This window comes from Pipistrellus hanaki (assembly GCF_964339955.1).
Source record: "Pipistrellus hanaki genome assembly, chromosome: 3".
In the NCBI taxonomy this organism is placed as follows: Eukaryota; Metazoa; Chordata; class Mammalia; order Chiroptera; family Vespertilionidae; genus Pipistrellus; species Pipistrellus hanaki.
The window spans coordinates 6,886,590-6,912,025 of record NC_140505.1 but is presented as its reverse complement, the minus strand read 5'-3'; the positions used below and the strand labels follow the sequence as shown (position 1 = coordinate 6,912,025).

Sequence of the window (25,436 nt, the reverse complement as noted above, 5' to 3'; positions counted from 1 at the left end):
CTTTGCAGTGTGACGGTACAAAAGGCCACAAGCCTCATGCTGGCAATTTCACATGGAAACGTCGCTAATTATCTCCCACAAGCTCCAATATTAAATTACTTTAAAAATCAGTTTTCAGGACACTCACACACACACACACACACACACACACACACACATCAGACACTATAAAACCTTATGCTTAAATTTTCTATTTCTAGCCTTGCCGGTGTGGCCAGTGGTGGAGTGTCGACCTCTGAACCAGGAGGACACAGTTCAATTCCCAGTCAGGGCACATGCTTGTGTTGTGGGCTTAATCCCCAGTAAGGGGTGTGTAGGAGGCAGCCGATCAATGATTCTCTCTCATCATTGATGTTTCTATCTCTCCCTCCCTCTTCAAAATCAATAAAAACATATTTTTAAAGTTCTTTCTATTTCTAGGTATCCATAATACTATAAATAATCCATGACTCAATAAAAGAGTGTTGACTCAATAAAATTCTCTTCACTGTTTTAAGTTATTTATAAAATTAAACAAGTCTGTAAAGTGGTTTTCTCTTACAAAGTTATTTTGTTTAAATCTATTCTATCATATATATCAATAATATAATTATTCCCTTCACTATGTCTACATTTCAAGCCAAGGGTCAGCAAGACAGAACATTCTAGTCTTGACTGCCACCCCTTGCTCAATAAGAGCAGAATCTCCATGTGAAGAAGGGGGTGTTATATTACAACGTTTACCTGGCATTCGCAGCCTTCAGGTCACAGAAGTGAGTGAGCAAGGTCCTCACCACGTCGTTGCAGACAACCTTTACCACGTCCACGTGGCTCAGCCTGTGGTGCAGCTGTTTGGCAATCTCCCAGAAGTCTTCCAGGAGCAGGTTGTAGAGCTGCCCCTCGTCTTTGCTGAGGTTCCCGTACCAGGGCAGCACGTAATCTCTGTAACTGTAGTCAAACACTGCGAGAGCAGACAGGGCGATGAGAACACTCAGACGAAGGAAGCAACCCCAAGACGGCATCTCCACTGGAGACTGGCCTCCCGCTGCTTAACGTATGAAGAGAGTAGAAAACAAAACAAGAAGACAATCTTCCCTGAAACCTTTCCAAATGAAATATTCTCATCTAACTACAAGTTCTGGGGTGTGGTGACTGGTGACCATATGTCCCGGATGTTCTTGGACAGCCCGATTTTTAAATAGTCTACCTTGGTGCCAAACCATCTAAAACAGAGCATCTTCAACAGTGGTCACACCCTTCTAAAGTGTACAGGTTATATCATGTGTTGCCTCTCAGCTCCAGATTCACCCATTTCGCCATGCTTTGATACTGGGGCTCAACCCTGTACACACGTCTTTGCCAACTGACACAGTGTTAAGTCCATGTAGGAAAAAAAGGGGAAGCCAATGAGCGATCTTTGAAAGAAATCAGGTCTTCTGAAAATTAAAAATGTTACCGGGCTTGCGTGTGATTCCACCGAGAGCTCCAAGGAAGCAAAACATTTAGCCATATAACCCTGTTCCCACTGAAGGGCCTGGGCTATTTATAATCACTACTTATTTTAGTAGGTTATTTTTCCGAACACCACTTGGCTTGGCTTCATTTTGATGTGACCATACATCATTTCCTGCTTTGCTTGTCTACCACACATTGGTTTATCCCCAGGAATCCTGTGAAACAAAACGTAACTTAGGATCCTGACCTATTCCACACCTGGCATCCAAATGACTAACCCATAATCCTAGATAATAAAAACCTAAAATGCAAATCAACCAAACAGTGGAATGACTGGTCAGCAGGGGGCGGGACCAGCGAGTGAGTGGCACCAGGCCAGCCAAGGAGGGTGCCAGTGGGCAGAGGGAGGGGGTGGAAATGGGAGGCAGAGGGGGCGGCGGTGACCAGTGGTGGCAGAAGGGCAATGGGGGGTAGTTGACTGGGGCATCATCTCCAGAGTATTAGGCTCGATCCACAGTAGGGGGCATGCAAGAGGCAGCCAATCAATAGATATTTCTCTCTAACTGATGTTCCTCTCACCCTCGTGTGCGCTCGCGCTCTCTCTCTCTCTCATCAATAAAAACATAAAGAAAAAGAGAAAGAGAGTGAACTCTAAGAAAGTCATTTTTTTCAACTCTGCCTTTCCCCAGAGCAATTCAGAGACACAGTCTTCTATGTCCAAGAGGTAGAGCCCCATGACTCATAAATGTCTATCACCTGAGTCTCTAAGAACAAAGAACTAGTCCCCACTCAACCAAAAACTGGCCTCATGATAGTGATAAGGACAACAAATAATTCCTTGTTCATACTAACGGCCCTTTATGGTTTGTAAAGTTTTAAAAATGCAATTTGATACTTGATAATCACTATCTGTAAGCAGAAGAAAGTCATCTTCTGGGAAGAGCTGGGGTTATTAGTTTATGTCACTGATGGATCCATTCATTCAGCAGCATACCGCAAACACCGGGAGAAGCGTCATACCCCGGGGGAGCTGAGCCTAACGGTGGGAGGAGGCACGCTCTTCCAGGTGGGAGCTCTCCCCATGGCAGCACCTCTTCCCGGACAGTGTTCCCTCCTCTGGGACCGGCCAGAGGGAGCCTGGTACCAGCCATTACCACCTCCTCCGGACATGCTCCAAAGAAACTAAGAGGTCTGTTTACTTGTAAAATGACCTGATAATTATCTTCTGTTATAGTGAGATTTAATAGTAAGTCAAAAGATTCGTTTAAAGTCTTTTCCCCCTCTGTATCTGTCAGTTTCCCAGGAAATGTAACTTCAGCAAAAACTTTTAGATATCTGGTACAGGAGGGCAGCTGTTCCGACTTCTCAGATGGACACAGATCATTCATACTGTATCTGAACCCCTCAATATAGTTTCTACATGTGAACTGGCTAACAAAGCACAGTGATGCTATCCTTTGATCATCTCCGATTATGCCATTAAACTTCCAGCATCCGAAGCTTAGTAATTCTTACTACTTTACAGGAAATCTAACCATATTATTTTGTTCTGCATACTTGCCTATTACTTCTTTCTTTTTAGTAATTCAATCTATAAAAACTTAAGTTTTTAAAAGATAAATCTTAAGTTATGTTGTCAACTTTAGTAGCGACAACAAAAAATCCACATACAAACATGCAGACACACATATCTGCCTTGTAATTTACTCAACTCTTAAAATGAATCTGCTTTTAAATTATACTTTCTAAAAGAAATAAAATAAAAAAAGATAAAATGGTACACAAATGTTATCTAGTTTAATCTAACTTCAGGGAGAAATTTTAAAATAAATGTTCTTAAACATTTCATATAAACTGAACTTAAATTACTATCGCCTTAATAAATATCTCTGATATAACTCACAAGCATACCAAAAGACCCTCAATTTTATCAAGGCAAGTCCACTAAAAATAGCTAATAATATTCAGAATTTCAATTAAATACTGGTCCCAAAGTTTAGAAATGTAAATTAAAATATTCTAGACATGCAAGTTATTACCACTACATATTTTCTAAATGTTTTCAAAGCTGTTTAGCAGCTTAGCCTTCTGGACACATTTTTAGATTCTAATTCCTTATTAATTTAAATGTCCAAAATGTTTAGTAGGCAATTTTGTTTTTAATTCGTCTCATGTTGGTTTTCAATGAAATGTCCTATATAATAAAAGGCTAATATGCAAATAGGCTGAACCGCAGAACAACCTGTGGCTATGACGTGCACTGGCCACCAGAGGGCAGACATTCAACCCAGGAGCTTCTCCATGGTAGTCAGTGTGCTCCCACAAGGGGAGCACCACTTAGCCAAGAAGCCAGGCTCATGGCTGGTGAGCGCAGCAGCAGTGGCAGGAGCCTCTCCTGCCTCCCCAGCAGTGCTAAGCTGTCAGTCAGACATCCCCCAAGAACTCCCGGACTCTGAAGAGGGCACAGACCAGGCTGAGGGATCCCACCCCACCCCCAGTGCAGGAATTTCATGCACCAGGCCTCTAGTTTTAAATAATTACTTTGTTGCCTTGGCCAGGTGGCTCAGTCCTGTATACCAGAAGCCTGCGTGTTTAATTCCTGATCAGAGAACATACCTAGGTTTTGGGTGTGATCCCTCGTCAGGGTGCATATAAGAAGCAACTGATTGATGTTTCTCTCTCACATGGATGTTTCTCTCTCTCTCTTTTCCTCACCGTAAAATCAATAAAAAACCTATCCTCAAGTGAGGATTTAAAAAAAAAAAAAAAAAAAAAAAAAAAAAATATATATATATATATATATATATATATATATATATATATATATATATTATTTTGTTTATTGTGTAGAAAACCTTTGCAATATTGTTTGTTAATATATTGGCAAGGACCATGTGATTAATATACTTTATTACTAAAATATACACGTTGAATTAATCTTGGTAAAACAGCAACTTGAAGCCTAATTCTACGTTTGCTTAGTTTGATTTGGGGACTGAGCTGTCACTGATACAGCAATCTAAGTGAGAGAAGGGCACGCTCTTGGCCATACTCTGTGTCTTTTTTTTTTTTTTTCCTGTGTTTCCCTTTTTTCCTCCAATCTTATTTTGCATTGATTTTTGGGTATAAAGCTGAGTAGTTGGATAGTCATGCACTTTACACAGTGTTCCCCTCGATATTTCCAGTACCCTAACTGGCACTATACATAGTTATTGCAATATTCCATTTCATGTATATACCACATCTTGCTTATTCCTTCATCATCTATCCTTGGACACTAGCATTGCTTCCACCTTTTGGCTATTGTTATAAACATGATGCTGTTATAAACATGGTCTTTCTTTAATTTTTTAAGACTTAGAAGTTTCTCTGTACTTAGGCATGATATGTTTATTTAGGGTGTAATATTATTGAGCCTTAAAAGGAAGGATATGCTGATACATGCTACAACATTAATGAATTTGAGGACATTGTGCAAATTAAATAAGCTAAATACGAAAAATACTATATGGTTCCACTTATGTGAGGAACTTAAAAGTCAAATTCATAAACAGAAATCAGATTGTCAGGGGCTGGGGAAGGGAGAGAGAGAATTGTTTAATAGGTATAGAGTTTCAATTTTTCAAGATGAAGAGTTCTACAGACTTTACACAATGCAGATGTAATTGGTCATCAAATAAAAATTCATGAGGAAAAAATCTTGATGCTATACTCAGACAAGAATGATAGATAAATTTGCTAGAGATTATTTTCCTTTTAGAATAAATATAATGAATTGCTCTATATGGTAATTATGTACTCTCATTCCATCCTTACCTTCTTTCAGAGCTTTATCCATATTATGAGAAATTACTACCCTTCTAGACTGAACTGACTCATGTGAATTTCCATACACAGGACTCTGAAATGTAAGAAGAAAAAATACAGATTACTGAATTAATAAATCATATATGAAAATAAAACCAAGGGTATGAAATACCATCTAAACAAGCAATAAGATTCACTTATCAGATTATAAAGTTCTCTTGGGGAAGCAGCTAAATGTTTTAGTTTAGTTAAAAATTACTTGAAATAAACAATTAAGGAAGGATTTTTTTTCTGTTTCAGATATCCAAACAGTATGATGCAAATATAGAAATAAACAAATCAACAGAATGGCAGAAAGTACAAAAGCATGCAAAATGTTTGGCAACACATATACCAAACTATGTGGTTTTCTCTAGGAGGCACAGGGTTTAACTTCTTATTCCATATGTATGTAACAGCAAGTTTTAAAAATGTAAAATTTTTTTAGTTGTAAAAAGATACAGCTTGGCAAAATAAAGGGGTGGGGCATGAAAGAGAGAATTAGAGAATTAAAATCCCACTATCAGGCTAGTAAGAATACATTAAAGAGGGAAAAAATTTAATTGATCACATACAATAATGATCAAAAACATGTATAATGTTATTGGGCCCACATATTGGGTTTTTTTTTTAATATATTTTTATTGATTTTTTACAGAGAGGAAGGGAGAGGGATAGAGAGCTAGAAACATCAATGAGAGAAACACCGACCAGCTGCCTCTTGCACACCCCCTATCGGGGGTGTGCCCACAACCAACGTACATGCCCCTGACCGGAATCGAACCTGGGACCTTTCAGTCCGCAGACCGACGACGCTCTACCACAGAGCCAAACCGGTTTCGGCCCACATATTGGTTTTGATGGGTAAAGAGTTAACTAAGTAATGTTAAGAAAATGTAGGGTTTCTTTTTTTTGGAGGGGAGGAGGCTCCATAAACATTAGCACTGGCACATCAGGAGATATAAATGGTTACTATTACTACCACCCTCATCCGACCAACTAGCCTGGGGCAATCACTGTCCCCGGGCAGGGCATCCAATCAGCCCCCAGCCTGGGCCACCCAACCCGGAGGAGACCATTTATAGTTCCGGCTACCTCTCACTGTCCATTGGTCAGATGCCAAGAGTGCCATCTGTTTCTATGATCACTGTTACTAAAAACAAACAAAAAGCCATAGTTTTACCATCCCTTAGTTGAAATACTTTTAAAAGCCTTAAGTGTACAATTACACTCAGGAAAGAAAAGAATTCTTTTATGCTACAATTTGACATAATATTCAATACTTTCTCAAGAAATATTTTTAAAACTATAAATAATCATAATCCTATAGACAAATGCCATTTAATGCATAAAAGAAATACACTCTCGGTTACTTAATACTATTTTCTAGTCCCTGAGTAACTTGCTATAAAATTAAGTGGTCAGTACATTTTATTGTCATTTTTTAAAAATTTATTTTGTAGGGGGAAAATTGAGAAACTGAGAAGAATTTTAAAATTCAAGTGCTTTTTAGATTTAATATTTTTAGAGCACTATAGCGACAAATAACTTCAATCACAACTTCTCAAGCCTTTGGCAGATAGTCTGGTATAGCTTCCCAAATACAGGTATGTTCGTTTTAGTGTACAGCACTAATCAGGTGATACAACCTAAGTCACATAACACTTATTTGAGAAGTTCCACAATGTGGGCTCTTAAAATGGAAACTGTCTCAAAGGGCTGGGAGAGAAGCAGATACTCTGAGCTTGTGTCTATCCTCACAACTTCCTTCAAAACTGAATTTTTTTATTCTAACTTTTACTTTTTCTTTTTGTCTGCCTAGTCAGGGTCTACTACTTCTTGCCATATGTCTGCTTCAAACTTAGATATAAAACATATAAACATATGTTGTCACTGCTGTCCGTATCTGAGTAAGAATTACTCTCTTTCCCCATCCCCAAACAAGATTCTTCATCTCCATCCGTCCCACAGCCTGATGGGGAGTCTGTAAATACGGAGAAAGGGAAGACAACAGAAAACATGCCAGGCCAAAGATAACTGCAGAACTACGCATGGAGATTCCTTTTTTAAGGATTTAATATTTATGGAGCCAGAATCTCCTCATGTCTAAATTCCTACACACGTGTCAGTCGCTACATACAGTACTTCACTTCTTTCAGATCACAAACATGCCATTTACTAATCATCCAAGGAAGGGAAAGAAAAAAAGGAAGGAAAAGGAAGGAAGGAAAGAAAAGAAGGGGGAAAAGGAACAGAGAGAGGAAGGGAGATAAGGGGAGAAGAGGTGGGGAGGGAGAAAATGCAAAATGTAAATAGATTCCTACTGTCCAGAGGCCAGTGAGCAAACACTGCCCTCATTTTCCTTCTATTTATAGATTTGAAAAAAGAAACTCCACATGCAGAGACTTCCTCAAAAGACCTATCCTTTAAGGCAAATGCACACTTTCTCCTCTCTGCACAAACACAGCCTCATTCCTCAGGCGCAGCCTACCTCTCTGCCTGACACTCACCTTCCGAAAATGCTGTTTTTAGGGAAGATGAAAGAAACGTGTGGGGCTTTTCCCACTACCAGAATCTCCAACATCCTAATTCTGAAATGAGGGCTTTCAAAGTCCTCTGATCAGCTCCTGTGTTCCGTGTTCTGTATCCATACCACATTACTCATTCGCAGAAGGCTTTGGTACATCAGTACCCTGGTCATGTAAAACATATGCCTTATTTTTTAATGTAACTAAGATAAGTGAAATCTGTCTTAATTTTAAGATTTAAACCTAGGTGAAAACCTGGCTTGCCAAGATCATGTTTAATCTGTGAAGAAAGAAAAGGAGAGATCTCAACATGGAAATGCCCATTTCAGAAATGCTGAACAAAACCCTGGAGCGTGTCTCTAATACGCATATGTAACCAGATCCCCATCACCACAGGGTCCATGCCATTTCCAAAGCCCTTTCCTGAGAACATATCGGCTTTCTGTTTACTCCTGGGCATCAGCTTTTAGTCCACTGGCACAGCACACCCCGGGTGTCCGTGTCAGAGCTGAGGAGCGGGGATGTGTTCTAGCTACAGAGCCTCCTGAGGAAACCACACCCACAGAGGATCCATGCCCAGGGACCTGGGCACTCTGACACCATTAGCAACAGCCAGGAACTGTCTGGAAGCTGGCCAAGACATAGAGCGCATTGTCCACTGTTTATAAATATGACATTGCTTCCCGTGCCGCTTCCTGTGGGAGCGCGATGGGCTGGGACAGCCAGCGCGTGACTGGTCATCCCTTTCTGTCCAGTACTGGAATACTCCAATACTCAAAATTCCTCTCTCTCTCATTACATACGTACACACTTAAACAGTTTTAAATGCATTTGTTTTAAAGAGAAAAGCTCTTTACAGATGTGAAGAAGTGATAGGTATAATTCACTGTAAAACTAGTGGAATAGTCATTTATCCTGAGAAAACAAACACAAACCCCCAATCGCCAACACTAACCACACGGAGCTGTCACATGGCTGAGTCTTTCCAGATATTCTCAGCATCTGACCATCTACTGGGATCTCGTGACAAACATTCTCATCCTTAAATTATGCTCTCAAAGTCATGGCTCCTTTCAAACCAATCCTATTCTGCCTTGGCCTCATAAAATAATTTACTTCAAACCAAAGCAATGAAGGAATCACATCTGTTCCTTCTCCGAAAGGTAAGGAAGGACTAAGGAACATGAAAAGCCATCTCATTTAGCTAAGGTGGTGACTTAGCAATAAAAGCCATGCCCAACCTGGAAGGTGAGCAGCCACGCCCCAGAGCTATGAGGGCAGCAGGCAGAGCGGAAAGCACACCGCTCCCAAGTCCAACAACACCTTCTCCTAACGGCGATCCCTGACCCAGCCGCTTCCTCTCTAGCTTAAGTGGGCGTACAACACTCTGAGGATTAAAGAACTAACTCAGGGTCCGGAGAAGAAAAAAGATAGCAGGAGCCAGTAAGGAATATAAATGAGTTAGGGGGGTTACTGCTGCTGTGCAGTTAGGTGTTCCAATTCTTTTCCGAAGAATGGAAATCAAGAATTTTAAGTGAGCCCTAGCTGGTTTGGCTCAGTGCGTAGGGGTGTCGAACTCAATCAAAGAAGGGGCCAAAATCTAAAATCCAGCCTAAATCGCGGGCCGAATGGTTTACTGAACAGTCATAAACTGACAATGTCATAAACTGACAGCGGAGTGCAGTGATGACAGCGCGGTGCGGGCCACATTGCAAGGCCTGGCGGGCTGGATTTGGCCCGCGGGCCTTGTGTTTGACACATGTGGATAGAGCATCAGACTGCAGACTGAAGAGTCCTGGGTTTGATTCCGGTCAAGGGCATGTGCCCGGGCTGCAGGCTTGATCCCCATGTGGGGCATGCAGGAGGCAGCCTACCAGTGATTCTCTCTCTTCACTGATGTTTCTCTCTCTCTCTCCCTCTCCCTTCCTCTCTGAAATAAATAAAAATATATTTAAAAAAGAGAATTTTAGCTGATATCTCAAAGTAATTTATTATTAATCCAAACACTGCTTACACTGCTTGGGCCAAACCACTAGCCATTACTGTGGGCATCTAATCTGTAATTGCTCGCTCCCGAAAGCACTCAGCAAAATGCCTGGCACATACTGCCATATGTAGCTATTATCATATCTACACTAATAAAAGAGAAAGATGTAAATTGACCATACCTCCGTGATGCCCACCAGCCAATCAGGAATGGGTATGCAAATTAACCCAACAAGGCTGACAGGTTAATTTGCATACACAGGCATAGAGGGAGCGAAGACTGAAGGCTCCAGCCCGAGTGAAGACTGAAGACTGAGAACGACTAAAGACTGAAGAGGCCTAACTGCAGCCAGAGCAGAGAAGCCTAGCCTCGAGACCAGACTTCTCTACTGTGACCGGAGCGAAGGCCTGGGTCCCAGGTGCCAGCAGCCAGGGGAAGGAAGGCCTATTGCACAGATCTTCATGCAAGGGGCCTCCAGTCCTATATAATCCTATATAATAAAGATGTAATATGCAAAATGACCATCACAGTCTCATAAGATGGCTGCCTACAACCAGCAGCTCCAGGCCTCTGGGCAGCATGAGAAGACAGAAAGGTGGCTCCAGCTGGAGGGAAGGCAGTGTGTGGCAGCCTGGGGAAGGAAGGCCCATTCTTGCAGGAATCTTTGTGCATCGGGCCTCTAGTTTTAGATATAAGAAAAGGAAGCTATTCTTTAAAATTAAAACCTGTAAATGTTCTCATATTATTTATCCTAGGTCCAAAACATATTTTAATTTCTTTTTCAAATGCTATATCCAACTACATAAAGAACAGAGACACGTTCTATGTTATAAATATAGAGAATTAGATGGAAATCTCCAATGGCCAATGTTCAACCAATTGTACTTTTACTGAAGCCTCCTAAAAACTCCAGAAAGATGAGGTTCAGAGAGCTGCCGGAGAGTGGCATGTTCGGAGGACATGGGACTCCACACACCTTCCCCATACCTTGCCCTGGACGCCTCTTCCATCTGGCTGCTCTGAGATATATTCTTTTATACTAAACCAATAATCTAGTGAGAAAAATAATGAATCTGTAATGCCATCATCCAAAGATAATCACTATTGCTATTTTGGTGTATCTCCTCCTCCTCCGATGACTCCGACACTTACTATGTAACTCTGGGCAACCTACTTCTCCCTACCTCCATTTCCTCACCTGTAAAATAAAGATAGCAATATACCCACCTCTTAGGGTTGTGAGCAATGAGTGAGTACATATGATGAGTGAATACACATAATGCCTGGCAACACGTTAATCATTATAAATTACTAAGATTCCTGCAAGCGGCCGCCGTGGATACGCACACTACTGCCGCCCGCTCCCCCTGCCCCCTGGCGCACACCACGCTGCCCTGCCGCTGCCTCCCACCCTGCCCCGCCCGCGCTTTCTCTCTGGCAGCCACCTTGCTTTCCACTTTTCCTCCCTCTTCCTTCTAAGCTGTCTTCAGTCTTCACTCCTCCCTCCATCCGTGTATGCAAATTAACCGCTATCTTTGCTGGGTTAATTTGCATACTTGCTCAGATCGGCTGTGGGCGTAGTAAAGGTACAATTAGCATTTTCTCTTTTATTAGTGTAGATTACTGATACTTTTTCATTTTCGTATCTTTAAAAAAAAAATTAGGACCATAGTATGAAGCACAAACTATGCACAGGTGATCTGGAAAAGATCCCCTTTCAGCCTTTTCAACCAACCCTAAACTATGAACCTTGATAGCCCAACACTGCAGGGCAGGCATTTCCAGACAAGGAAACGAGAACAGACACAAGAATTATTGGCAGGTCTGGGCATTCTCTACCCTGAGAAATACTTAGGTGGTAAAATCAAGCCAATGTGGCCTCCAGAAATATAATCCCTACCATGAGTTTTCCTAACACGAACTTGGCAAGAGATGAATGTTAAATTAGATTATCAGTAGCTTCTGTAGCTTATTAAACCATTCATCAAAGAATTGTGGTCAGGCTAAAGGCCAACTCTCCCTACCTGCATCAAATGTAGGAATCAAGGTTCTGTTTATATTTCTATAAGATAATTATCAGTCAGGATAGATCTTAAGACTGGATCCTATGAAAGGGTATAATATCAATTACATCTTTTCACTCAACAAATGTGAAAATCAGACGTGCTTTAAGAGGAAATCAATGGTAATGTTAAAAATAAAATAAAATGTTTAAAGATGTGCTTTATGCTGGGGCACAATCCTCCTGTCATTACTATGTCAAAAGCATATGATATCACATTAGAGTGGCAAGAGCACTCAATTAAGACCTCCAAAATAGGCTGGAATTGATCTTTGTCATTTTCTTGCTGAGTTATAATGAACATGTCTGATTCTCTGAGATTCATTTCAATTTAAACAATGGCTACCCTATTTATATTAAAAGATTAGTATGCAATTCCAGAAGAAAGATGCACATAAAAATACTTTCAATATTATAAAGCAGTTTACAAATATAGGCTGTTTTTATGGTTCCAAAAGCCATAGTCTAGATTTTTTACAAGGTTAACTACCTCCCCAAAGAATGATTATAGTTATATTACATGTGATTTGTACTATGACCTTTCACATTTTACTGTCTCAAGAAGAGTTCTTTAGTAATGTTCCTTGGTAACAAATTTTTCTAAAAAAAAAAAAAAATGACTATTAACAAAAAGACAAAATATCTATTAACTGATCAATAGAGGTGGATTTTGAGGTAGGTTAATATTCTTAAGATTGCTTTTCCATTCAGTTGGAGGAATTAGATTCATGGGGGGGAAATATGTCTTATTTCTAATGTCAAGGACTCAAATGTTAAGATCCTTAGAAAATACACTCCATTTGATTACAAGAGAAATTTAAATATACTAGTATTTCAAATCAGACACAGATTTGGAAAATGAAATTATAACATACACTTGAAAGTACATAGGCAGTTAGCAGTTTGCCCAAATTGGCAAATATAGAACAGATACCAGGGCTAGAAGAGAAGAATGAAGAAAAGCAAATTGGCTTAGGAAAGGCAATTGAAAACTGGCATTAGCTTTTTGTATTTCTGAAAGGTTTGTGTAATAAAATTATCTAACCATTTATCACTTTCATAAATGGTAATTTTGAGTTCATAAGGGAAAGCATAAATTCCCATAATATGAATCATATTTCCATCAATTCATACAATGATCTAATATTGACTGAGGACTCTGTGTGTCTGCCACTTAGTTGAATACTAAAGAGACAATGGTGAATAAAATACACTTTCTATGCTTAAAAGGCTTAATCTGTTCTTGATGGAAGCTCATATTTGAGTAATTGATGAGCCATAGCACTGTGTGAAGCTGTACTTAAGAATTCTAATATCCTTCCTATTCTGCTATCTTTACATTTTGCTCTTCCCCATGTCATGAAATAAAAGTTAGTCAAATATACAGTCAATTCACAAGATTATTTCAGAAGAGTCTAGAAGTTCAAAATATTGAAGTATATTACAAAAATATTCTCATTTCATGAGTTCTCCCTGAAACCACTGAATACAAATGATGAAGGAACCAGCATGGCTGCTCCTGCTTTAAAGCCTTCATGGAACTCAATAACTAGGTGAGTCACACAGAATGGCTTTTTCACAGAGATCTTCAGTAATGAGAACAAGTACTATTTTTTAATACTCCATTACTGTCCTGGAATACCAGGATACCATTCCTAATTAATTTGTTGACCAGCTTTTAACTAAAAACTGATGATAAAATATTTAATACCTGGTCATAAAAATATTACATTGGTAATTTGAATCAGTGGCATCTCTATTTCCATAATTTCCAGGAAGCAAAAAACTGAGCTCCAGTTAAAGTGGCCCAGATAGCATACATGTACAAGATACTGAGATGTGTGAGATGAATTATTGCCATTAAAATACTAGTTGCATAAATTTGAAAGAACATTCCCAACTCAAAGAGGCTGATTTTTACATCCCCTCCAACTGGTGAGTTAAAGCTATCTTCCCCAGACTAGATCTAGATCAGATAACGTGTTTCTTCAATTTCAACCTAACATAAATGCATGGAAATTCAAAGAATAAAGCCTCCTCCCTAAAGAAAGATGACATAAAGATAGGCCGTGTGCAGCAGACATAGACCCCTAAGTAGAGAGAGCAGAGAGATGCCTGCTTGAGCACGCAGGTGTATAAACATAGTGAGTCCTAAATGGTCCTTGGTGGCATCCGGAAGCCCCTAGCCATGGCTTGAAAACACACCGCTCACTTTTCAAGAATCACTTAGGGAATTTCTTCAAATGCACATTTCCAGATCCTATCCCCAAGAGTCTTAATTCAGAAAGATTAGGTGTGTCTTTTGAATAAATCAATTTTTTAAATTTATTTATTTTTTATTAGAGAGAGAGAGGAATGGGGGAAGAGGAAAGAAACATCAGTTTGTTGGTCCACATATTTATGCATTCATTGGTGGATTCTAGTATATACCCTGACCAGGGATGGAACCCCAAACCATGGCATATGGGGACAACCCTCTAACCAACTAACCTACCCAGCCAGGATGTTAAGTACCATATTTTTAAAATTACAAAAACTGCTGAACTATTTATGGACCCTTAGACCACACTTAGAAACACTCAAATGGTTGTCATGAGAAACATCAATTGGTTGCCTCCTGTATGTGCCCTGACCAGGATGGAACCGGAAGCCTATGTGCCGACTGGGAAATGAACCCACAACCTTTTGCGTAGAGAATAACAGTTACCCAACTGAGCCTCTTGGGTGGGGCTACCACAATCATTTACATAAACTGGGAGCAGAATCACAGGAATCCTTCCTAACTCAACTTTCCTTAGTTAGCTGAAACGCTAAATATAATGCTTCATTTGTATTCTCATAAAGAAAGGAGATAGTATGAACTCTTTCTGTATAGCATTTCTGTTCCACAATGATACTACCAAATCATTAATCATTTTAAAAGACAAGAGAAGTCAGTTAAATTAATGAGAGATCGTTTTAAATATTGTGCTTGAACAAAACATTATTGCATTCCTGGAATGTTCTACACTCTACACTGCGTACAGGCAATGAATAAACAATTATTAGAAATTTAAGTTGGCTACACATGCTTCTTTAAAGAAAAACAACCATTCTATTTCCTGATACTGATTTCCGTTACATTTAATGGGGAAACTGCCCCAGAGTACAGTTATAAGCAAATGCCCTGAATGACCCACCTTGGGCAAACAGGCAAGAGAAGCAAGCCCACTCTGCCTATCCAAACCCCACACTGGGGGTCAACCCACAACCCGGGCACGTGCCCTGACCGGAACTCAAACTGTGACCTCCTCGTTCACAGGTCCACGCTCAACCACTAGCCATGCTGGCCAGGCAAGGCCTCACTTTATGACTTCTAGCACAGTATGACTTTTCTACTATACCTATTTACCTACTGTGTTCACAGGCATAGAGGTTAGAGTAAAATGAATCAAACTGAGACGACCAAAGCCATCTCTCAGAACCCATTAACAATGCCAAAATACTCAATGGATAGAGCGTCGGCTTGGGGACTGAAAGGTCCCGGGTTCAATTCCGGTCAAGGGCATGTACCTTGGTTGCGGGCATATCCCCAGTAGGGGGTGTGCAAGAGGCAGCTGGTCGATGACTCTCTCTCTCATCGATGTTTCTAGCTCTCTATCTCTCTCCCCTCCTCTCTGTACAAAATCAATAAAATATATATATTTTTTTTAAAAATGCCAAAATAGGCTTTGACAAGCAAATGCTGAAGCTGACTACAAAGCACTATTAAAAATAAGTGTTACATGGCCGAAACCGGTTTGGCTCAATGGATAGAGCGTCGGTCTGAGGACTGAAAGGTCCCAGGTTCGATTCCGGTCAAGGGCATGTACCTTGGTTGTGGGCACATCCCCAGTGGGGGGTGTGCAAGAGGCAGCTGATCAATGATTCTCTCTCATCAATGTTTCTAACTCTCTATCCCTCTCTCTTCCTCTCTGTAAAAAATCAATAAAACATATTTAAAAAAAAAAAATAAGTGTTACTTGGCTTTAAGAAGGCACAGTATAGCCCTCTGATGTGGCTCAGTGGTTGAGTGTCGACCTATGAACCAGGAGATCACAGTTCAATTCCTGGTTGGGGCGCATGCCTGGGTTGCAGGCTCCATCCTGGAGGCAGCTGATCAATGACTCTCTCTCATCATTGATGTTTCTATCTCTCTCTCCTTCTCCTTCCTCTCTGAAATCAATTTAAAAAAATAAAAGTGAAGAACATAGTATGAAAATTTATTGGGTGATTGTTATCTGTAGAAGACTGATTCCCCCCATATGTCTTCATAGAGAAGACCAAGAAACAATGACCAAGCCCAGAACAACGAGCCTCCCTAACATCTAGAACGAGTTCTTTTTCTTCCTGGGGGCCCAGGACTTCCAGCACTAAAACCAAGACAATTCTAAGCAAACCAGGACAACCATTCATCCTACAAAACATCTTGCTCATGGAACAGCTGGTCTGGGTGCGGCTGTGCCGCTCAGAGCTAAGGCAGAATAAGTTCTTGAAACACCATTTCCCATGAAAAGAAATCAGGGCTCTTTTTAAAGAAATTGCTAATTCCAGGTGTGAGCGGAATTATGAATATGCAAAATGAACCTGAAATATCTTACTATACCAGATACAAGAAAATTCTCAGACTAGAAGGGTCATATCAAAAGGACTAAGGAGCCAACTTGAAAGGGCTCCATGGCCAAAGATGGACTTACGTAAGCTTCAAAAGAGAATAATTACAGCTGATTGAAACCCATCGAACATGTTCAAATCCATGCGCTCATAATTTATTTTTTAAAACATACAACTAGTTGATCACTTTCAGAGGACGATGGGAAACCAACTCATTACCTTGGACACTGATAATGAGAAAGAATCTAGCATTTATTCTGCTTTTAGATGAACTGTACCACTGTGTAACCAAATATTACATGAAGTAAATGTGTCTCTTTTAAACAAGTACATACAAAATAAATGACAGTAAAACATCATTTTGTCACCCCAACAAATAATAGATTTAGGTATTGAGCATCAACAGCTACTCATATAACAAAGACAATCAGTTAGTATGTGCTCCCAATGAAAGGTCACATCGCCACCTGCCTAGTCCTGCCAAAGGGATCAAACACAAGTTTGATCAAACCTCTGGATCCCGCTGCCAACCTGTAGGACATACAAAAGGGAGAGGATCATGCTGAGCTGTATTATTGAAGTGCACTCAGCAAACTCCAGACTTTAGGTCATGCAAACGCTCCAGGTTCTTCAACAGATAAATTGGAAAGAGAAAAAAAGAGCAGAGGAGAAACATTTTTTTAATGGGTGATGAGAATAAAGATGCACATTTGAGTGACAAAATTATACTAACATGCATGGAAATGGTTACTGTAAAGTCAAGGTGAGTTACTTAGGCAGAACAGGAAGGGCTGACACTGGGGTTTGGGGAGTTACAAGGGTCTTCTCTTTATAATCATTCACCCAACTATCTATTTATTTTCTGTGATTTTTCTCACTCTGTATTTTTTATTTTATAATAAAAAGCTTTTTTAAAATATTGTAAAATCTACCACTTAACACTTTCTATATTCCAAGCACTTCTATAAACACTAAGCATTTGTATTTTAAATACTATGACATTGCTCCAAACAACCCCTGAAGATATTTACGATCTCCATTTTCCAGATGAGGAGACGGAGACCTAGAAGTCTTCAGCAGGTTACCCTCAGTCACTGGGTTATCGGGGCAGAGCCAGGATTCAAATTCCAACAACTGGCTCCAACACCATCCTCTCAATGTGGATGCCCCATGAAATCCCTCCGGGAATATTTATTGCTTCCCTACTAAATCCTGCTGGGTGTTAAAGGTACCAAGGGGAGTTTCTGCCTTTATGGAGCTCCAGGGTTAATGAAAAAGGAAGACTCGTCCACGTGAGGATGAAGTTACGACTGTGTCAGTACCATGGGGAAAGGTAGACGGTGCTATGAGAATATATTCAGTGGGGAGGCAGGGAAAGCTCTCTGCAAAGCGATGGCGGAAGTCTGAGCGAGAGAAATCCGCTAGGTGAGGGGCAGCGGTTCCCCAGGCAGAGGCAGCAACAGGCAAAGAAGTCATGGTCGGAGGGAGCTTGGCGCTTTGAGGACTGAGGGGGACGTGTGAGGGATGAATGTAGGCGGACAGATTAGGCTGAAGAGCTGGGAAGAACAGGAAGATACTGCTGGGTTCTTTTGAACATGTTGCTGAAGAGGGATGTGATTGGGTTTGCCGTTTTTGAAAAATGAACTGAAGGAGGACCAACAAGGAGGCAGCAGGCCAACGGAGAGGCTAGTGCAGCCTTCCAGGTGGGACAGATGGTACTTGGGACCAAGCACACGAGCTAGAAAGGCGTGGCTGGGTGGCTCAGTGGGCTGGAGCATCATCATCCCATACACGTGGGATGGACTCCCAGTCAGGGCACATACTTAGGCTGCAGGTTCCATCCCCAGTATGGACGCCACATACAGGAGGCAACCGATCGATGTTTCTGTCTCACATGGATCTCTCTCTCTCTTTCTCTCCCTCTCAAAATCAATTTAAATCAGCATACCTCTGTTGAGGATTTTAAAAAGTGGATGGATGCAAGATGCAAGAGGTCAAAGGCAGGACTTGACCATGGAATGCATCTGGGGAGGGAGGAGATGTCAAGAAGGACTCATAGGCTTCTGGCGGAGGGACCTGACTTTCAGAAGTGTAGTCACTGACAGGAAACAATGGGAGGCGAAGGGGGACACTTGGACTTTTTGAATTTCAGGCACCACTGTGAGTGCCAAGTGGAAATGTCAAGTTAAGTAGCTGAATAAATGAGATCTGCCTGAGGAACAAACTCTAATCCTCAGTGTAGAGATGGTTATTACAGGAGGCTCAAAGATGAGACTGCCAAGAGTGGATGTGTGTATGTGTGTGAGGGGGGGGGGGGGAGAGAGAGAGAGAGAGAGAGAGAGAGAGAGAGAGATCAAGAATGACCTAAAATCAAATTTGGAAAACAAAGCAACTTCCCGAGCTTATCTAGGGGTCAAAACTTCAGAAAGGTTCAGTGAAATGGGGGGAAATTGGGGGGGGGGGGGGGGGGAGTAAATTACCTGCCTCAGGAATAATACAGTGACATCTCTAGATCATTTGAGATGTTAATTCCATGTCTTAAGTGGCAGAGCCAGCACGCAGCCCCAGGTGCCATGTGCCAGAGCTGACTGGCAGGAAGAAGACACTCAGCCTTTGAGCTGGGAGAGAACGCCCTGGGCCCGCAGGGACTGCTCGGAGGCAGCCGGAGAGGAGCCACAAACACAGGGTAAGGGCTGTCTTACCAGAGACGCAAACAAGGGCATAGCCCTGTAGCTTCTATAGCAAGGTAAACATACTAGTGTACCGTAAAGCACGCTCTTGCCAAATCAGAGAAACAGGACTACGCTGGCAGCTTCTATAAAGCTCAGGCCGTGACTGGCTCAGGACAAAAGCAGACGGATAAGCCCTCCCAGACGCCCAGCTTCAGGGACTGAGACACGGGAGCCCAACAGGAAAGGGGGCTTGTGCACACTCTGTCCCTTTCTTCTCTGGTCTCAGCAGAGAAGACTCTGCAAAGGGCCTGCAGGCACCAACATGGAAGAGCTTAAGTGAGCTCATTCACAGACACATGAGACACTGCTGTGGACTCGCAGGAATGGAGGCGGGCGGGTGGAGTTGGGAAAACCGTCAATGAGGTCCTGCAGGAGCAGATGAGCAAACACCTATAAAAGTTTAGTTACTATGATGAATGCAAACTCACTCGTGCAGGTGGGAGGGAACTACGGAAATTCAGGTTTGAAGCCCATTTGGTTAGAGGGGCGTGACAATTTACCAAGGTTGGGGGTTCAAAATGTCTCTTTTGGACCAACAAAATGTCTCTCTATCTCTTTCTTCCTTACTCTTTCTTTCTCTAAAATCAGTAATTTAAAAAAAAAAAAAGAAATTAAGGTTTGAATTTACAAATGAGTACTTGAGAAAATGTATCTACTTTTCTAAGAGGTGTACTCTACCCTAAATTTGAAAGCTTATTAAGTAGATTCTAGTGATCTAAACAAGCTCATGTGTCGTATCCTAAAAACGTGCAGTTCATCCCACTTTCCCTTGACCTAGAGGCATTTTACTCGGAATCACCCTGTTCGTTGCTCTTTACATCCAGCTTGTGGCTGTTCACACACGGAAACCCCAGGGTAGCTGACAGATGCAGAGGGCTGGCCAGTGCCTAAAGGAACCGACCAGCACTGGCCAGCCGCAGGGACAGGGTGGACACTGTCCTAATTCCATCCTCCCAATGCAGCACCGGAGCTGACAGGCCCACCAACATACAGTCAAATCTAGGCTTTCTGGAAAGCTCCACTGTGCTTGGAGAACCTATAGAAGCACACACCCAGGACCAGCAAGATGTGGAAATGAGTAACTGGACCCAGGCGCTGGCCCTCAGGGTAGCCACACACACACACACACATACACACACACACACACACACACACACACACACACACCACACACACACACCACACATACACACACACACACACCACACACACACACACAACATACACACACACACACACACACACACACACACACACCACACACACACACCACACATACACACACACACACCACACACACACACATACACATACACACACACACACACACACACACACCGCCCCCACGGGCTATCCCTCATCATCTCCCAACCAACAAACCCTAGTTTGGAAAGTGACCTAACCGCGACGGGTAAAAACATGAAGTTCCAAGTTTGCAATGTGCTTTTCTTTCAAAAGCAAAGCTGCCATTTAAAAGGACAAACAAAGACCCAGCCACTTTGCGGGCATCACTTCCATACTGACAGCCTTCCACGGGCATTTCATGTCTGAGGCCTGAGCGCCAGCACCGGACCTGCTGAGTCACCGCGCAGCACGACGGGGCGCGACATGCCGCCCACAGGGACTCACAGGTTTTGAGGAATCTGGGGCACCGTCCCCCACAGATGATAAGGCTGGCAGGGAAACCGAAGGTATTTTTAAGAAGGCAACATGCAATCACTGTGGTGGCATCACAGCATGCGCCCGAAACAAAAGCAGCCGGAGACCCGAGTGCCAGAAATAAAGGCTCCCGAGAGAGCGCTCCCGCGTGGAGACGTCCATCACACGTCTGTGAACAAACGGCAGGACCCTTCCTTTGGGGCTGAAGTTACTGTCTAAAGACAACGTTAAGACACCCTTGAGAGATTCCTAAGCCCATCTCTAATGGTAACCAGCGCTAATATCAAGGAAAACTCTCTCTCACTCTTGGAGTTACTGTCTTCTGTTCCATCTGCACAGCTCCATTAACTCTCACTTTCTATGCTACAGCTGCACTGTATTTCTCTCCCACGTCCATCCCAATTATGTGTCTGTTTAACATTTCAAAAGCCCAGCTCTGATGCCATCACTCTGCTGCTCAGAAAATGTCAATAGCTGCCACACCTACAGACTAATCTCCAATTCTAACCCCTCAGCTGAGGACTTCCAGGACCGGCCAAGACGACCCTCCCCTCCAATCCGGGCTCCTGTGAGTCATCGCATACGCTCACTAGCAACTCAGATCCCAAGGGGCACGTGTACTGCACCTCTAAAACAGTTTGCCTGGCTTAGTTTGCTTTATTTTTGTACAAATTACGAAAGTACATATTGCTACCTTCGGACAGTTTTGCTCATTCAGATACACACTTTTTTCTTTTCTCAGGATACAGATGCTTTGATTAGCTTTTTATTTATGTTCTAGGTTTAATCATGTATCTTCCTTTGTGTGTAATCACTGTATGTATCACTATTCATATATAATTTCATCTTATGTTTACTAACCTCAAGAACTAGTTTTTTCATACCAAAGATACAGGAAACCATTATTCTTTTGTGTGTAATCACTGTTTATACATTAAGAGATTATAGACATCCAGAACTTTTTTGAACACATATTTGCATTTGCTTATATAAGCACTAGGAGCCGGATGCACAAAATTCATGCAAGAGTTAGGCCTTCCTTCCCCCACCTGCCAGCACTGGCTTCCCTTTGGCACCCAGGACCCGGGCTCCCTCATGGCCTCGGCTTCATCTGGAAGGACAGCTGGCCTAATTAGCATATTACACTTTTATCATATAGACTAGAGGCCCCGTGCACAAAATTCTTTCAGAGAGGGCCGAAACTGGTTTGGCTCAATGGATAGAGCATCGGCTTGGGGACTAAAAGGTCTCAGGTTCGATTCCGGTCAAGGGCATGTACCTGGTTGCGGGCATATCCCCAGTAGGGGGTGTGCAAGAGGCAGCTGATCGATGACTCTCTCTCATCGATGTTTCTAACTCTCTATCTCTCTCCCTTCCTCTTTGAAAAAATCAATAAAATATATTTTTTTTTAAAAATCTTACAGAGAGGGATGGGTCCCTCAGCCTAGCCTGTACCTTCTCCAATCAGGAACCCCTCGGGGGATATTCAACTGCTGGTTTAGGCCCAATCTTGGACCTAAACCGGCAGTCAGACATCCCTCTCACAATCGGGGACCACTGGCTCCTGCCTGCCTGCCTGCCTGCCTGCTCACCCTTAACTGCCTCTGCTTGCCTGCCTGATTGCCCCTAACTACTCTCCCCTGCTAGCCTGATTGCCCCTAACCACCTCTGCCTCAGCCCTCGCCACCTTGGCTTTGTATGGAAGGACATCTAAAAGGATGTCCAGAAGACGTCTGGTCTATCCAGTTTAATTAGCCTATCACCCTTTTATTATATAGATAATGTATATCTTGAAGAGTAAACAGCATCTATTAATACTGGCTATATGGAAGAGATATTTTTTTCACTGTACACACTTTTTAAACCATGTTGATTATATGACCTATGTAAAAAATTACATTTAAAAATTATAACTAGTATAAATTTAAAGTAAAACAATCCCTACACCACATCAAGAGTTAGATAAGATCCTATCTTTCCCAGGGTTCTCAAAAATGCCATCTTCCTCAAAATATTTTTCCCCACTAGCCACACTGGCTTAACTCCCCTAGTTAAAATGCAAACAAATATTCTGAGGGCAATAAGTGTCATTATCCAATATCAAAGGTTGAAGATTAGTTTGTGACATTAGCATAATAAAAGAAAGTTACAAAGAGGCTGTGTATAGTTTACCTAATTCCTATTTCTTTTCCTTTTGCCCTCAAGTAACTAAAGTCACTTTGTTTTACTCAAAGAACTTTTGTATTAGTAAAAGAACTCTTTTAGGAATTCTACAAGTCCTACCCAAGCCACCTGGAGCCCTGGATTGCTGTATGAATGTTTTTACTGTTTCCACAAACACTGCGCTCCCATCCAGTCTTCTCTGTCAGCCCAATCTCAGCCCGAGAGGGCTGGCACAGGGACACAGCCAGGCACTACAGAAAGCGACTATCCAAGCTCTTAGTGACACCTAGGCAAGGCCGGGCCATTCTCTAGAAGCTGAGGTTGAAATCTCAAATCTAAACATGTCAATGGGATACTTAAATGTGTTCGCATCTCAAACAATAATCCATTCATTCGGGCAGAATCTGTCTACCAAGAGCCTACCTACTATGTCCTCGACACAGCACTCAGCAACTAACTGAGCAGAAAAATAATCTAAGACTTGCAAATATTCAGCAGATATTCAGTAAGTGCACATTAATTAGATTAGATTAACTTCTTGAACGTCCCTGCCTGATCTTTGAAAAGTCTTTCGTTACTTATCTTCTTTACATGGCAGATTTCAGTGTTCCATATGTCACTGGCATGTGACTTTTTTCCATTATATACACTTTGTAATGCTGGTCCCTTTTGCCCTATTTCTCTTGCTGTTTGCCCAGAGTGAAGTGACTGTGGCTAGTGAATCTGACTCTTGGTCCAGGTGAGTTAACTGGCCTGGCATAAGGCCAAACTGCAACCCTAGGCTAAGGCAGCCTGCTCTGCTAAGCTGGACTAACAACTGGCACGTGAGAAGGCCAGCGCAGAGCATCACAACTCTGATCTGCTGGCCTCGGACCAACTCCAAGTGCTGCTGAAGTGAGGCCGGGAGATCAACTGTCAAGACTGGAGCATCGACCTTCTTGACCTTACACCCAAGTTTCCTTAGTTCCTGAAAATACTGAGATGAAAATTATTTTTACTACTTTAATCAATAGTGATGCCCACACTGCAGACTGGTGCAGCCGCTATAGATAGAAAAATTAACAATGGATCTGCCTTAGGACCCAGAGAGTCCGCATCTGGGAATATATCTGAAGAAATCCAAAACACTAATCTGAGAGAATACATGCACCCTTATGGTCACTGCAGCATATATACAACAGCCACGCTATGGAAGCAGCCCAAGTGCCCATCAGGAGATGATGGGCACACACACACACACACACACACACACACAATAGGCTATTTCTCAGGCATAAAAAAATAATGAATCTTACCATCTGTGACAGCATGGATGGACCTAGAGTGGAGTGTATTGTGCTCAGTTAAATAAGTCAGTCAGAGAAAGACAATTACCCTATGATTTCACTGAAGTGTGGAGAATCTACAGAACAAAATAAACAACACTGGAACAGACAGATAAAAAAAGAGAACTTGCGGTTGACAGAGCGGGGGAAGGTTAGGGGACTGGATGAAAAATGGGATGGGTGTTGGGAGGATGGGTGGAAAAACGTGAAGGGATTAAGAAGTACAAATGGGCCGAGACCGGTTTGGCTCAATGGATAGAGCATCGGCTTGGGGACTGAAAGGTCCCGGGTTCGATTCCGGTCAAGGCATGTACCTTGGTTGCGGGCATATCCCCAGTAGGGGGTGTGCAAGAGGCAGCTGGTCGATGACTCTCTCTCTCATCGATGTTTCTATCTCTCTATCTCTCTCCCTTCCTCTCTGTACAAAATCAATAAAATATATTTAAAAAAAAAAAAAAGAAGTACAAATGGGTAATTACAGAATAGCCATGGAGATATAAAGAACAGCAGGTCAATAATATTGTAAGTATGTATGGTGTCATGTGGGTTCTAGGTAGTCTAGTAAATTATATAATGTCCAATCACTGGGTTATTCACCGGAAGCATACAATATTGTGTGTCAACTGTAATTGAAAAATAAAAAATATATTTAAAAAAATAATTCCCACCCAAGTAAAATCGAAATCCTCACACATCAGAGATGTCCAACAGATACTAGATTAATTAGAGGGGGAAACCCTGTGTCAGTGAGCACACACAGACCTAATTTTCCTCATCATCAGCAGCAAACACTGCTCCAGTTCCTACTGGGTGCAAGGGATAACAAAAGGTGTTAATCATGTCGTAACTACATGGAGTTACAGCCGAGAACTATTCTGTAAGGCACGGAGACGCATTTGAATGCTCCCAGACACAAAATCCTTCTCCCTTTTAGCTTAGGCTTCTCCGGCCGCCTATTTTTAACCAGGTCTGCATGTTTTTTCTCTATAGAAGGAAGTCAGTAAGAAAAAAACGAGGAAGAAAGGAGGAAGGAAAGAGGGATGGACAGACTGAAGGACAGACCCCAGT

At 41.9% G+C, this 25,436-nt stretch overlaps 1 protein-coding gene across 3 annotated transcripts in view; it reads right to left on the bottom strand.

The window, feature by feature from the left end:
* Window positions 1–25,436, bottom strand: part of SNX25 (sorting nexin 25) — a 93,593-nt gene that overhangs the window by 52,277 nt on the left and 15,880 nt on the right. For all 3 annotated transcript variants that reach the window (XM_084877713.1, XM_084877712.1, XM_084877711.1), the window contains 2 exons: window positions 5,251–5,335; window positions 724–940 (listed from right to left, as the gene is read on the bottom strand). In XM_084877713.1, the coding sequence (XP_084733839.1) occupies window positions 724–940; window positions 5,251–5,272 (239 nt within the window). In that variant the 5' untranslated portion in view covers window positions 5,273–5,335. The remainder of the gene's footprint in view (window positions 1–723; window positions 941–5,250; window positions 5,336–25,436) is intronic.